General features: G+C 35.3%; 1 protein-coding gene across 3 annotated transcripts in view; it reads right to left on the bottom strand.

Annotated features, from left to right (window-relative positions):
* The window catches only part of LOC150096246 (afadin-like), a 512,466-nt gene that overhangs the window by 207,130 nt on the left and 292,880 nt on the right, over positions 1-12,456 (bottom strand). For all 3 annotated transcript variants that reach the window (XM_090409377.1, XM_090409378.1, XM_090409379.1), the window contains exon 18: positions 9,375-9,518. In XM_090409377.1, the coding sequence (XP_090265503.1) occupies positions 9,375-9,518 (144 nt within the window). The remainder of the gene's footprint in view (positions 1-9,374; positions 9,519-12,456) is intronic.

The raw sequence follows: 12,456 nt of genomic DNA, 5'->3' as shown, positions 1-12,456 counted from the left end.
GTAACAAACAAACAGCCATGGACTAGTGGTTTTAGGACTGGATCTCCCATTTGAAAATTACCTTTCACCAATCTGCAGTGGACTAGTATTTGCATCATGGTCCAAACTTCCAAGGTGAATCAGACAGGAATAAAATAGTTTCACTCCCCAATGGCCAGATTATTACATTCAGCAGCAGGCAGCTAAATATGAAGGCAGAGGGCTATGAATCACTGGGTAGAGCTCTTGGCACTGAAGCACCCCAACTAACAGAAGAGTTAAAGCAACTAAAATGGGACATTCTAGTTGTGTGAAGTTAGACATAATAGTAAGAAATTTTTGAATTAAAAAACAAAGATATACTGTACTATAGAATTTGACAATATATATGATCACATAGCAGATATTATTGTCCAGATATCAAAAAGATACACTTGCTAGGTCATCCAAGTTACAGCCCAACAATGTCATGCTGATTAAAAAAATTGAGGACTTCTACACAAATTTACAACAAAAGGTAACAATCTGAATTTCTGAATGGGAAATTTTGGATATGATGCTAAAGATAACAGTGGAACAATATTAATTGAATTCACAGAAAAAAAACTTCTACATAATGAATTCTTTTTTCAATAAAAAATCCACATCCAAGTCCAAATACATTATATGGACAAGTCCAAGTGGAAGGATTAGTGAAACTGACTTTATTTTCAGTAGCAGAAAAAATATATTTCAGGAATGTTCTATTATCAAAACCTTCAATATTGGAAGTGATCTCCATATGGTACATAGTTCGATTCAAATAAACTGTCAAATGTTTATTTGACAGTTTACTTGACCCCCCCCCCAAATGGGGGGGGGGGGGTTCCAAGGATCAAAATAAAACAAATGTAAACAAAATCAATAATAAAAAAAGAAATATTTAGACATGAATTAAACAAAGATTTATAAACCTTAATATAGATAACGATACTGATCTATCAGACAATAATGACATTACCCAAACCTCTTACAATGCTCATGTGAAATAGCTAGTACCAGAAAACAAAAACAAGACAAAATTTCTGAAGAAATGCGACAACTTATGAAGAAACGAACAAACCAGAAGCCTAATAAATAACATTGAATATGTACCAAGGAAGAAAAAAGAAATTCAATTTTTAACTCATACAACAAATGACCAGAGATAACTGCAGCCTCAAAAAAGCCAAACAACTGATAAATATTAACAAACAAATGGCTGGGGTCAAATTACAAGATGGGAGTATAATTAGATAGATATGCTATAGCAAAAAAATTGAAGAATGTTATTCAATATTATGCCAGGATGACAAAACAAATGAAACAGACAACTATGATATAAATGAAGTGCCACAAATTCTACCCGAAGTTATGTGGACCATCCAATGCATGAAAAATTAAAACGTTGCAGAAGAGGATGGAGTCACTGAACTTCTAAAAGCAAGTGAGGATAACTTGCTTTTAGCAAAAGTTATCCTCAACACTGTTGTGGAGTCCATAATTTGTGTAAAAAGAATAATGGTAGTCTTTTTTTCATGCTCTCAGTACATCATTTTTCTTTAGACATAAGGTAAAAAGACTGCCTGAAGAAAAATGATGTACTGAGAGCATGAAAAAAAGGCTACCATTATTCTTTTTACACAAAATTATGGGCTCCACAACCGTGTTATAAATAATTATTTTAATTTCCCGATGTTTTGACCTTCATATCAAGGTCATTATCTGGAGTATACACATATATATATATATACAGAGACAAGCTAAATTACATTTCACACAGTATGCTGAAGAGACAATGAATTGATCAATGGTTATTTTACTGGCCTGATCTCTGGTGAAAATAAAATAAAATTTTTACTGTATTTATTTACGTTTTTACTATAACAAAACTATCTATATGAAAGAAAGATTTTCTAATATTGTCTTATATAGAAAATAGCTTTGATGTAGTTATTTTATTTCATTTATTTATTATAATTTGATTTTATTTTCACTAGAGGTCAGGTCAGGCCAGTAAAATAACCATTGATCAATTCATTGCCTTTTCAGCATACTGTGAATGTCATTTAGCTTGTCTCTATATATATGTGTGTATACTCCAGATGATGACCTTAATCTGAAGGTTGAAATGTCGGGAAATTAAAATAATTATTTATAACGTGGTTGTAGAGTCCATAATTTGTGTAAAATGAATGCTGATCACCGTTATGCTTTCCTTTAGTGTAACACTAAAGGAAAAATACCATTATTCTGATGCATAAAAAGTGAAGCAGAATACTTGAGACACTGACCAATCAGTATACTATTGGTGATTTACATAATCTTGACATATAGACTTTATGCAACTTTAGACTTTGCATAACCAAAAGAAAAGTCAGGCTTTAGAACTTGTTTCAGCACAGTGAATCACACTTAAGTTGCACAACAGATTATTGAATGGTGCAACAAATAACTCCCATTGTCTTAGTTTTACCGATTATGAGAATTGAACAAATGCACAGTACTCTCCTTTGCAAAAGTGTAGACCTTAGACTCATAATCAAGCTCTGAGTAAACAGACACATGATAGAGACAAAGCAGAGAACATCAATCCACACCCCATTCTGTTGAGGATAAAGTGCAAAGGATATTCAATACTTTCTTGCACTTTTCTCATAGTTGAATTCCGCAAGGAAGGTACAGAGTTCAGTAAAAGAGTCCAAAGAACACGGCTTCTTGTGACTCATTTTCTTTGCAAAGAATTCAATCTCTACCCTGACAGTTAGTGTATCCTTCAGGCAGAAAATCTCAATTCATAACTAAGAGTTCATAAACAAATATGATCAACTGCTTGTTAGTTGTCTTACAATTATGCTAATATTACAAGAATGACAGAAAATTGTAAATTCATCAATATATAGAGCAGTGCCTAGGGTGGGAGGAAGTGGCCCAGTGACTAGGTTCACTTTCATGGCAAAGTGTAACACTTAAGACAAGGAAGATGTCCCCTTAGACTTAAATTATAAGAGGTCTTTTAATATGCTGCATCTACAAGCTGTGTAATAAGCTTTTTTATGTCAAAGAAAACTAAAGGTTGATGTTTATGTTTCAGGAATGCATCTCATTCATGATACAGACACATGATAGAGATCAATTCTAGATGGACCAAATGGTCCAATCTGACCTGTCTATGAAAGCCACATTGGGTGGTAGTATTTAGATCTTTATCCCATCTGGCATTAACTATTTCATCCTATATCTTACAAAGACAGCTGGTCAGAGCAATAGGTCAGTAATTGTTTGATTGGTTTGGACCATTTCCTGGTCAGAAAGGCAATGACAAATGACTTATGCCGTGAATCTGGAAACTCCTACTTGATAAGTTTTCTGTCGTATGGTAGGAGAAGGAAATTCACAATAGATGGTGGGGGATGCTTTATCATTTCACAATTGATGTCATTAAGCTTTAATGAACTGGCATGAGAGAGAAAAGTGCTCATTTTAATTCCTTCTTAATAAATGTCTGATATGGTTCTAATCTATTTATAGAAAAGTTGAGCCACTGTTTCTCTTGTTTCTCAGTATAAAAACTTTAGGAGGATAGGAAGCTGCTGCTGAGATATTAGCAAAGCATTCTCTATTTCCTAAGGTATCTGCAACTTTGGGTTTAGCAACTACACATCAATTATATTCCAGGGTAGATGAATGGTGTTCTATGCCCACCCTTTATTTTCTGGATTTCATCACACATAATTTTTGCACTGGTTGTATGAATGATAGATGATGTAAACTGGATTAAAGATTGTTTCTGACTCTGGATTCTGACATAACATGCTTTAGCCTGAGCATGCTTAAAGGCAATGGGATTTGATGCAGTAGAGTATCTATAAATATATCTCATGCATAGTCTATTGTTTTTTGGTTACTTAGCACTCAAGGTTCCACCATGGCTTTGGATATTATGGAAATCAAGATGTGTTTCTGGAAATGCAGCTGCTGAATGGACAATACAATCCCTGACACACATTATACTGCTTCCTCGACAGACATTCAGCTGACTCCTTCAGCATTAAATTTTGCAAGATAGAAAAAAATGTATTATAGTGATTACAAAGGCAGAGTGGATATTAAATCCAACATTATTTCAAAGCTGAATGTTTGTATTATAGTGAGCCTGGTCAATTTTCCATATGGGAGTTCATGGAGAAAAACATAGTTCTTATGAGGATATATAGTGCAAATCAAAGGAAAATGATCCCATCAACATATATTGACACCGTTCCCATATGGACAGTGCAAGAATAGCAGGGAAGCAGATTGCAAGATCTGCTGCAGAAATGGTATACATATGAAATAAGGTAATGCATCTATCATTAAGAAGAAAGCAGCTGTTATCAAGCTTATGCTCAACAATTGCAGACTTGCACATTTATGAAGGCACTGCCTCAGAGAATATCATGTCCATTAAAGTCACCCATAAGAAACATAGGCCAAGATTATTTGCAATATAAGATTATCAAGGTCAATCTGATTTAACTCAGTGGTAAATAAGTGGAACATACTGTAATAAGTGAATGGCTGACAAGAGAATGACTATCACTTCCAGAGCAGTGTTAAGCTAGAAATGCTGAAAAGGAGTATCGCTGCACATGAGGATTGGGATTCCTCCATGAAAAAACATGAAGTCATCACTGGGTTTTAAATAGGTCTCATACAGACAGAAACTCACTGGAGGCCTACAGTCACTTGAAATAGTTCCATGTTGGGCCTCTAGAGCAGGGTTTCCAGACTATGTAAAAATTATTAAAAAATATGTATATAAAAAAAATTAATAATAATAAATAATACACACACGCACACACAAAATCCTTAGCCTACCCATGGTACAAATGCACTACAGGTTTACAAATAAATCTTTCATGGGTGGGAACCGCATAAAAATATACATTTATGTTTCTGCAGATAGAAGAACCTTGATGTCTTTGATATTCTGGCAGAGTCCACAACAGTTCCACTGAATGAATCCCCTCCATTCTGTTGGTTTTTGTAGAGATCAGATTTCCAAAAGACATTCCTGTGATTTGTGTTTATCAATATTTTGGGAAATAAGGAAAGCCAGTGTCCATCTTTTCCTCTGGAAAAATATTTAATACATCATCTGATTTGTTAACATGGGTCAATTCTTGTGTTTAATTTGTATTCAGTGGATAGAAGTATTCATTTTTTCCTGTGGAGGTTATGGTGGTTTTTCTTTCAGTGATGACCATTGTAATACATTTCTTGATAAATATTCTCATTCAGCAGGATGATTTTAGAACTTGTTTCAGGAGTTAGACAATAACAAGTCAGGAAATTAATGAACTTTATTCAAAGAGAAACACTTCCAAACATAAAGTTCAAATCTGCTGAAATTAAAGTTAGGACTCATCTTTCATCCACATCTATTAGTTCACTTGGTTTTCTGTTGCCTTTATGTTTTATAAGTTTCATACTGTACTCCCTGAAGATGTCTCTGTGACTGAGATGGAATACTGGAAGGATTAAAGTGTTTCTAATACTTTCCCAGTACTGTTTTACTCCACTAACCATCCAACATGAGTATCTGTTTTGTCCTTGCGCCTTTGGCATTCACTGGAGTAGACTGAGTGGTCTCCATCACATGATACATTTAGGCTTCTTTAAAGAGGCTCTTTACTACAATCTTGGGCACAGGTGGTAGTAGAGCCAGATTCAGAATGCCTATGCATTTCTGATGTTTAAAGCATCTTAGTGGATTAGAAATGTACAGCCTAAGAGGACAGTTGAGATATCCCGCTTTTAATGATAGCGGAGCTTTAAGCAATTCAAAAGTAGAGATGATATTCCTGGCTGCAACCAAGTGACTATTCCTAGATATCAGGATGCAGCTTACACCTGTCACTGCTCTTTAAGCTATGAATATATTGCCTCATCTGGAACATCAAAGTGATCCCATTCTGATATCAGACCTCTAGAACAGTTGATTATTTTACAAGCTGTTACCATAACTAGCATTCTCTTCCCCATGATTGTTTTTCTGAGGGTTTCAACAAGATGACCACAAATGCAGCTTTTTAAATGTTTTGAAACATCCTGCCAGTTCTTCTAAATCCTTTTGAATAAACAAGAATGATATTTTCCCTATTGGGTTTTCATTGCATTGGATGATGAAAAGCAATGGTCTATTTATACATATTTATCAAATGCCTTTTGTTTCTTATTTCTGTTATTAGATTTATTGTTGTTGTTGGAGGGGTGAGGATCTTCTAAGAGCCCAGAAAAATTTGAGGATGAAGGATTCCTAATCAAATGGATTTTTTTGGTTTGGCGCCAGTGGAGCAACACATGTCCACTATCTGACCAGCAATAAATGCATTTGGAAGTGGAACATCAGGGTTATCCCAGAAGCTAAACAGCATTGCAAAAAGGCTTGATTCCCAAACCACTGGGAAGGAGACTTGCTGCCACATGGTTTGCCCTCTCAGGAAAACCCACTAGTTAATCGATCTTAGCTGGGCCATAGAGGACAGTCCATCATATGCCAAAGTACTAGAGAGTACTAACTAAGATACCAGTCCCCTTTCTGGATGTCCACAAGTCAAAACTGAATGGCAAGCATGGCAGCTGGGCATTTAATCCTATAGAGCAGCGCTTCCCAAACTGTGGGCCATGGCCTCCAAGGGGACCGTGAAATAATGAAAACAAATTTAAAATGTTTTAAGAGTAAGTGTGCCATGTCAAATGTGTATGTAAGATGCTAAAAATGTAATATTTGCATTTGATTTTTGTGATATTCGCTGTGTATGTTTTGTATTGAATATAAATATTATAATAATATATGTCTCTATTACGAATTTTTTTTTCAATGGGGTCCATGAAATATTTAAATTTTTCCAAGGGGGCTTTTACATCCATAAGTCTGGGAAGCACTGCTATAGAAAGTAGTCTGGAAGATCGAGAATACACAAATAAAAAGAGGAAGAACGAAAAGGGCCAGTATCATCACTGGGAGGTTCCCTCTATCACAAACAGGTGCCTTATGGAGGAGACACAGCCAAGGAAACAGGAGAATACACCATTACCCATCACAGAACACAGGTATTTTCAAAACTCTTACAAGCAGAGCTCACTCAATCTCTTCTAATGATTCCTTTCTGTTGGAAGAATTAAATGAAATAGAAATCACCATTACCACTACTACTACTATCATGATGGAGGCTTAATGGATTTTTTACAACACTCAAAAAGAATTAAAATAGAATTTAATACTTCCTATATTTCGTCCTAGTCACTAGGACATCTACGGGGATTACAAAAACAATTAATGTAACATATATACAAATAACAAACGATACTAAGCCCAACCACGGAATGTAAGGTGGGAACTCTGGTGATGAGTGTTTCTCAAATCTTCGGAAGCTTAATGCAACCGTATTTATTGAGATTTGGTTGGTTTTTGAGAGCTGCTGCTGCTTCTAAGAAAAGTCTCTCTTTCTTGAATTTGCTGTGGTGGAGCATGGTGGTTTTCTTCCATGATACCCTGTGGGTGGTGTCCAAAACATGGTCAGCCAAGCCTGAATGGCCATAGTTGTGTTTGAAGATGTAAGACTTGTGTTCCTCTAGACGGATGGATGCTGATCTGCCTGTCTGTCCAAAGTACGCCAGCTTACAGGAACAGGGTACTTTGTAAACTCCAGGCAGAGAGAGAGGAGGGAGCTGATCTTTCGTAGAACGGATAAGGGTAGCAAGTTTGCAGTGGGGCTTATATGCTGTCTGTAGGTTGTACTGTTTTAGTATCATGGTTATTTTTTCGGATGTGCCATGGATGTAGGGTATGGTGATGGCATTTTTAAAATCTTGTTGACGAGAAGGACGGGGAATGGGGGAGGAGTTGATTATTTTTTTGATACTGTGATCGCTGTAGCCATTGGAGAGGAAAGTGCTGTGTATGTGGTTAAGCTCAGTAGTGAGGGCGGTTCCACTGGAACAAAGATTGTGGGCTCTCTTGGTAAGAGTTTTAATAATGCCATATTGTTGAGAGGGGTGGTGGTGGGAGAGTTTGTGAATGTATGCCTGTGTGTGTGGGTTTTCTGTATACGGTGAAGGTAAGTGTATCATTAGGCAGAGAAAGAAAGAGAGACTTTTCTTAGAAGCAGCAGCAGCTCTCAAAAACCAACCAAATCTCAATAAATACGGTTGCATTAAGCTTCCGAAGATTTGGGAAATACTCATCACCAGAGTTCCCACCTTGCATTCCAGGCCACCTACTACTGCCCTTAGAGGGCGCTTTACCTAGATAGGACTTTAGTGTCACCCACGTGGTTGGGCTTAGTATTGTTTGTTATTTGTGTATATGCTACATTAATTGTTTTTGTAATCCCCATAGATGTCCTAGTGACTAGGACGAAATATAGGAAGTATTAAATTCTATTTTAATTTTTTTGAGTGTTGTAAAAAATCCATTAAGCCTCCAACATGATGTCCTCACAGCACTTAAGCCTCTACACACGTACTACTACTACTAGATATAATGAAGCCACCAATCTGACATAAAATTTCCATACCCTATCTTAAAGGAACATCAGAATAGCATGGGTTTTCAGCAAGTATAATCTATACACAACCTTTAAACCAGGTCAGAACTCCTTTTCTGCCATCCACCAAGTATAAATTACCAACCATCTCTTTACCTGGTGTCTACAAAGCATGTGATTCATGCTGACTTCATTATTTTAGACAATGGGCCATTCTGCTGAAATCAGAATCAGAGAACATCAGGAATACAAAAATGTCTAGCATTACTTACCTCTTACCATTGACAGGGAGTGCACTGGAATCAAACCAGGATGCTTAACCCCAAACTGATTTAAATTTGATTGTCTGTTTTTTGAAACATGTGAAAGTTTATAACATTGCCTGAATGTTAACTGTTGCGTGTTTTTGGGAGTAATCACAATTAACTTTTTTTTTTGTTAATAATGAATAAGTTTTGAAACCTTGTATTTGAATATAAAAATGCAGCCCATTGTTTTTTACCTTGGAATTCCAATAATGTATTCTGTTTACACAGCTGTGACTGAGACGTGAGCAAGTAATCATATGCCACATAACTTATGTTTTGAATGTTTAAAAAAAAAATAAATAAATCTTGTTTGCTAAGAAGTTAAAAGCATTATTCAGAGAATTGCTGTTATTATTTAAAAAAGTTCTGTAATAAAACTCAATTTTTGTGAATGTTACTGGGACATTCACAAAACATCGATTATGAGACAGACAATGAAGATAATGAATCTGATTATTCTATAACCAATATGTTTAAATCATAATTGAATAAATAACACCCATTCACAATAAATTATGACTAAAGAAGTATTTACCCCAGCAGCCACAATACTAAGGCCGATTCCATTATTGCTTTTCTGTAGCCGGATGGTTGCCACTTCCGGTTCTGCAGGCAATGCTGAGCCTCTCCCACTTCCTTCTCCATCACCAATATGACTATGTACACTAGGACTACGAGCCTATGAGGAATAAAAGCTATTATTTTTAAAATGAAGTAATTTTGCTATGCAACTATGTACTGTTTGATACTTAAAAAAGAAAGTATTATGCTCAATGATGACAGTTTTCTGTTATGTGCTTTGATTGATTTTTAGAATCAATTCGTTATCCGGTAGAGAAGGTTTAGACTTAATATGATTAGTATACAGATAATTGAATTTTTCGATTTGCCGTTTGCTATTTCTGAAGGTTTTATCATAACTTGTGTAAATCATATTATCTAGAAGTTGCCAAATATCTTCATCAACGGTATTAAAGATGTCTGTCATAACATTTTGAGTCTATCTGGCTTAGTGTGAATCTTGTATGATGTATTCTTTCACGTAGAAGGGAGAGTGATGTTTTATGATAAATACATTTAGCTTGTCTAGAATTAAAAAGTTGTCTGAGACGCAGAAATTTGGGGATAACGTTGTTGTCTTGACTTCTTTTTAAGAAAGTTAGGTGATTTAAAAACTTAGCCTTTTTACACTTTAAAAGTTCAAGATGGCGTACCTTCATTTTTTTAAACTCATCGATTCTGTTCATATTTGAAATTGTTATAATTCTTGACCACCGAGATTAATGAATAACTAACTCTTATTTAGAATTATTGGTCAAGTGTTAATAAACTATTTAATAACCAACTAGTTTCGCCAGCTATTGCTGTCGGCTTCTTCAGTGTACAAATAAGGAAGGCAAAGTAAATTATAAGCTAGATACAGAATTACAGTACTGATCATGAAACAATACATGTGTGTTTTGTTATTGAATTCTAATTCAATAACAAAACAGTACTGAGCGTGAAACAATAGACGTGTTGCGTTTACTTGTTTAGAAACATTTTGTAGTTTGCACTGAAGTTCATTTCATGTGTGTTTAGTGATCTGATTAAGGTCTTCCATATATCAGGTAAGATTAAACCTTGGTTCCTGTTGAGGCTTTTTGTGGAACGGGTGACTGTATCTGCTTCTTTGAAGATTCTGGAATGGTAGTTTTCTTCTATATAAGGCATATAACTTTTATTCCATTCAATAATATGGTTGGTTGTAGAGATGTGGGAAGAAAGGCCAGATATATCGTGTCTGTTTTTTCTTACATAACCGATGTGTTCCCTTTGTCTCATTTCGAAGATTCTAGACATCTGACCAATATAACTAAGACCACAGGAACAAGGGATGTTGTAAACTCCAGCATACTTGTAGAAAGGATGGAAATCTTTCGGTGAACTTATCTGTTTATAGAAAACCTACAAATACTGGACGTTATCTACACTTCACCTCATCACATCACATCTCCCTAAAACTTAGCATTCTTCATATGCTAAAGAAAAGAGCTATACAGTTTACTACGGACCAAAATAATCTACAAGAAGAATTGACTACAATATCCAATGACCCATCCTTAAATGGCTACCCTAGAAGACTCATCAATTAAAATTCTCTTCTCTGACATACCACAAAGATGTGATGTCACCCTATATATCACTACTATAATTATTCCATACGTTGGTACCATTTCCAAAAAACTGGCTCTCCTCCTAAAACCACACAATATCAGCGCGACCTTCAAGCCAGTTGAAACTATTCAGAAATTCCTAAGCTCACCGAAAGACTTCCATCCTTTCTACAAGTATGCTGGAGTTTACAACATCCCTTGTTCCTGGGGTCTTAGTTATATTGGTCAGATGTCTAGAATCTTCGAAATGAGACAAAGGCAACACATCGGTTATGCAAGAAAAAATAGACAAGATATATCTGGCCTTTCTTCCCACATCTCTACAACCAACCACATTATTGAATGGAATAAAAGTTATATGCCTTATATAGAAGAAAATTATCGTTCTAGAATCTTCAAAGAAGCAGCTACAGTCACCCGTTCCACAAAAAGCCTCAACAGGAACCAAGGTTTAATCTTACCTAATATATGGAAGACCTTAATCAGATCACTAAACGCACATGAAATGAACTTCAGTGCAAACTACAAAATGTTTCTCAACAAGTAAACGCGACACGTGTATTGTTTCACGCTCAGTACTGTTTTGTTATTGAATTAGAATTCAATAACAAAACACATCTAGCTTGTAATTTACTTTGCCTTCCTTATTTGTACCCTGAAGAAGCCGACAGCAATAGCCGGCGAAACTAGTTGATTATTAAATAGTTTATTAACACTTGAACAATAATTCTAAATAAGAGTTGGTTATTCATTAATCTCAGTGGTCAAGAACAACAACAATTTCAAATATGAACAGAATCGATGAGATTACAAAACGGAAGGTACGCCATCTTGAACTTTTAAAGTGTAAAAAGGCTAAGTTTTTAAATCACCTAATTTTCTTAAAAAGATGTCAAGACAACAACGTTATCCCCAAATTTCTGCGCCTCAGACAACTTTTTTTTAATTTTAGACAAGCTAAATGTAATTACCATAAAACATCACTCTCCCTTCTACGTGAAAGAATACATCATACAAGATTCACACTAAGCCAGATAGACTCAAAATGTTATGACAGACATCTTTAATACCGTTGATGAAGATATTTGGCAACTTCTAGATAATATGATTTACACAAGTTATGATAAAACCTTCAGAAATAGCAAACAGACGCAAATAGAGAAATTCAATTATCTGCATACTAATCATATTGAGTCTAAACCTTCTCTACCTGATAACCAAGTGATCGTTAATCAATCAAAGCACATACTAACAAAACCTGAGATCGCTATTCTCAAAAAAGGCATCAATTTTGCCTCAACACCTGTTGTAATACCTAAAGTTTTCTGTTATGTCAAGTAATGTGGCTCTTAACTTCTAGCAAAGGAGTTTTCACTTTATGCTTGTTTTCTGTAATAGCAAAAATTAAGGGCAGAGATTCAACTTTTGCAGTGATACAATACCGTTTCAAAGTATAGTAAG

This window comes from Typopeltis vanoorti, chromosome 19, assembly GCF_054136105.1.
Source record: "Typopeltis vanoorti isolate ZY-2024b chromosome 19, IOZ_Tvanoo_1.0, whole genome shotgun sequence".
Taxonomy (NCBI): domain Eukaryota; kingdom Metazoa; phylum Arthropoda; class Arachnida; order Uropygi; family Thelyphonidae; genus Typopeltis; species Typopeltis vanoorti.
Note: the sequence above shows the minus strand (reverse complement) of the source record. Positions and strands in the feature narration are given on the sequence as shown.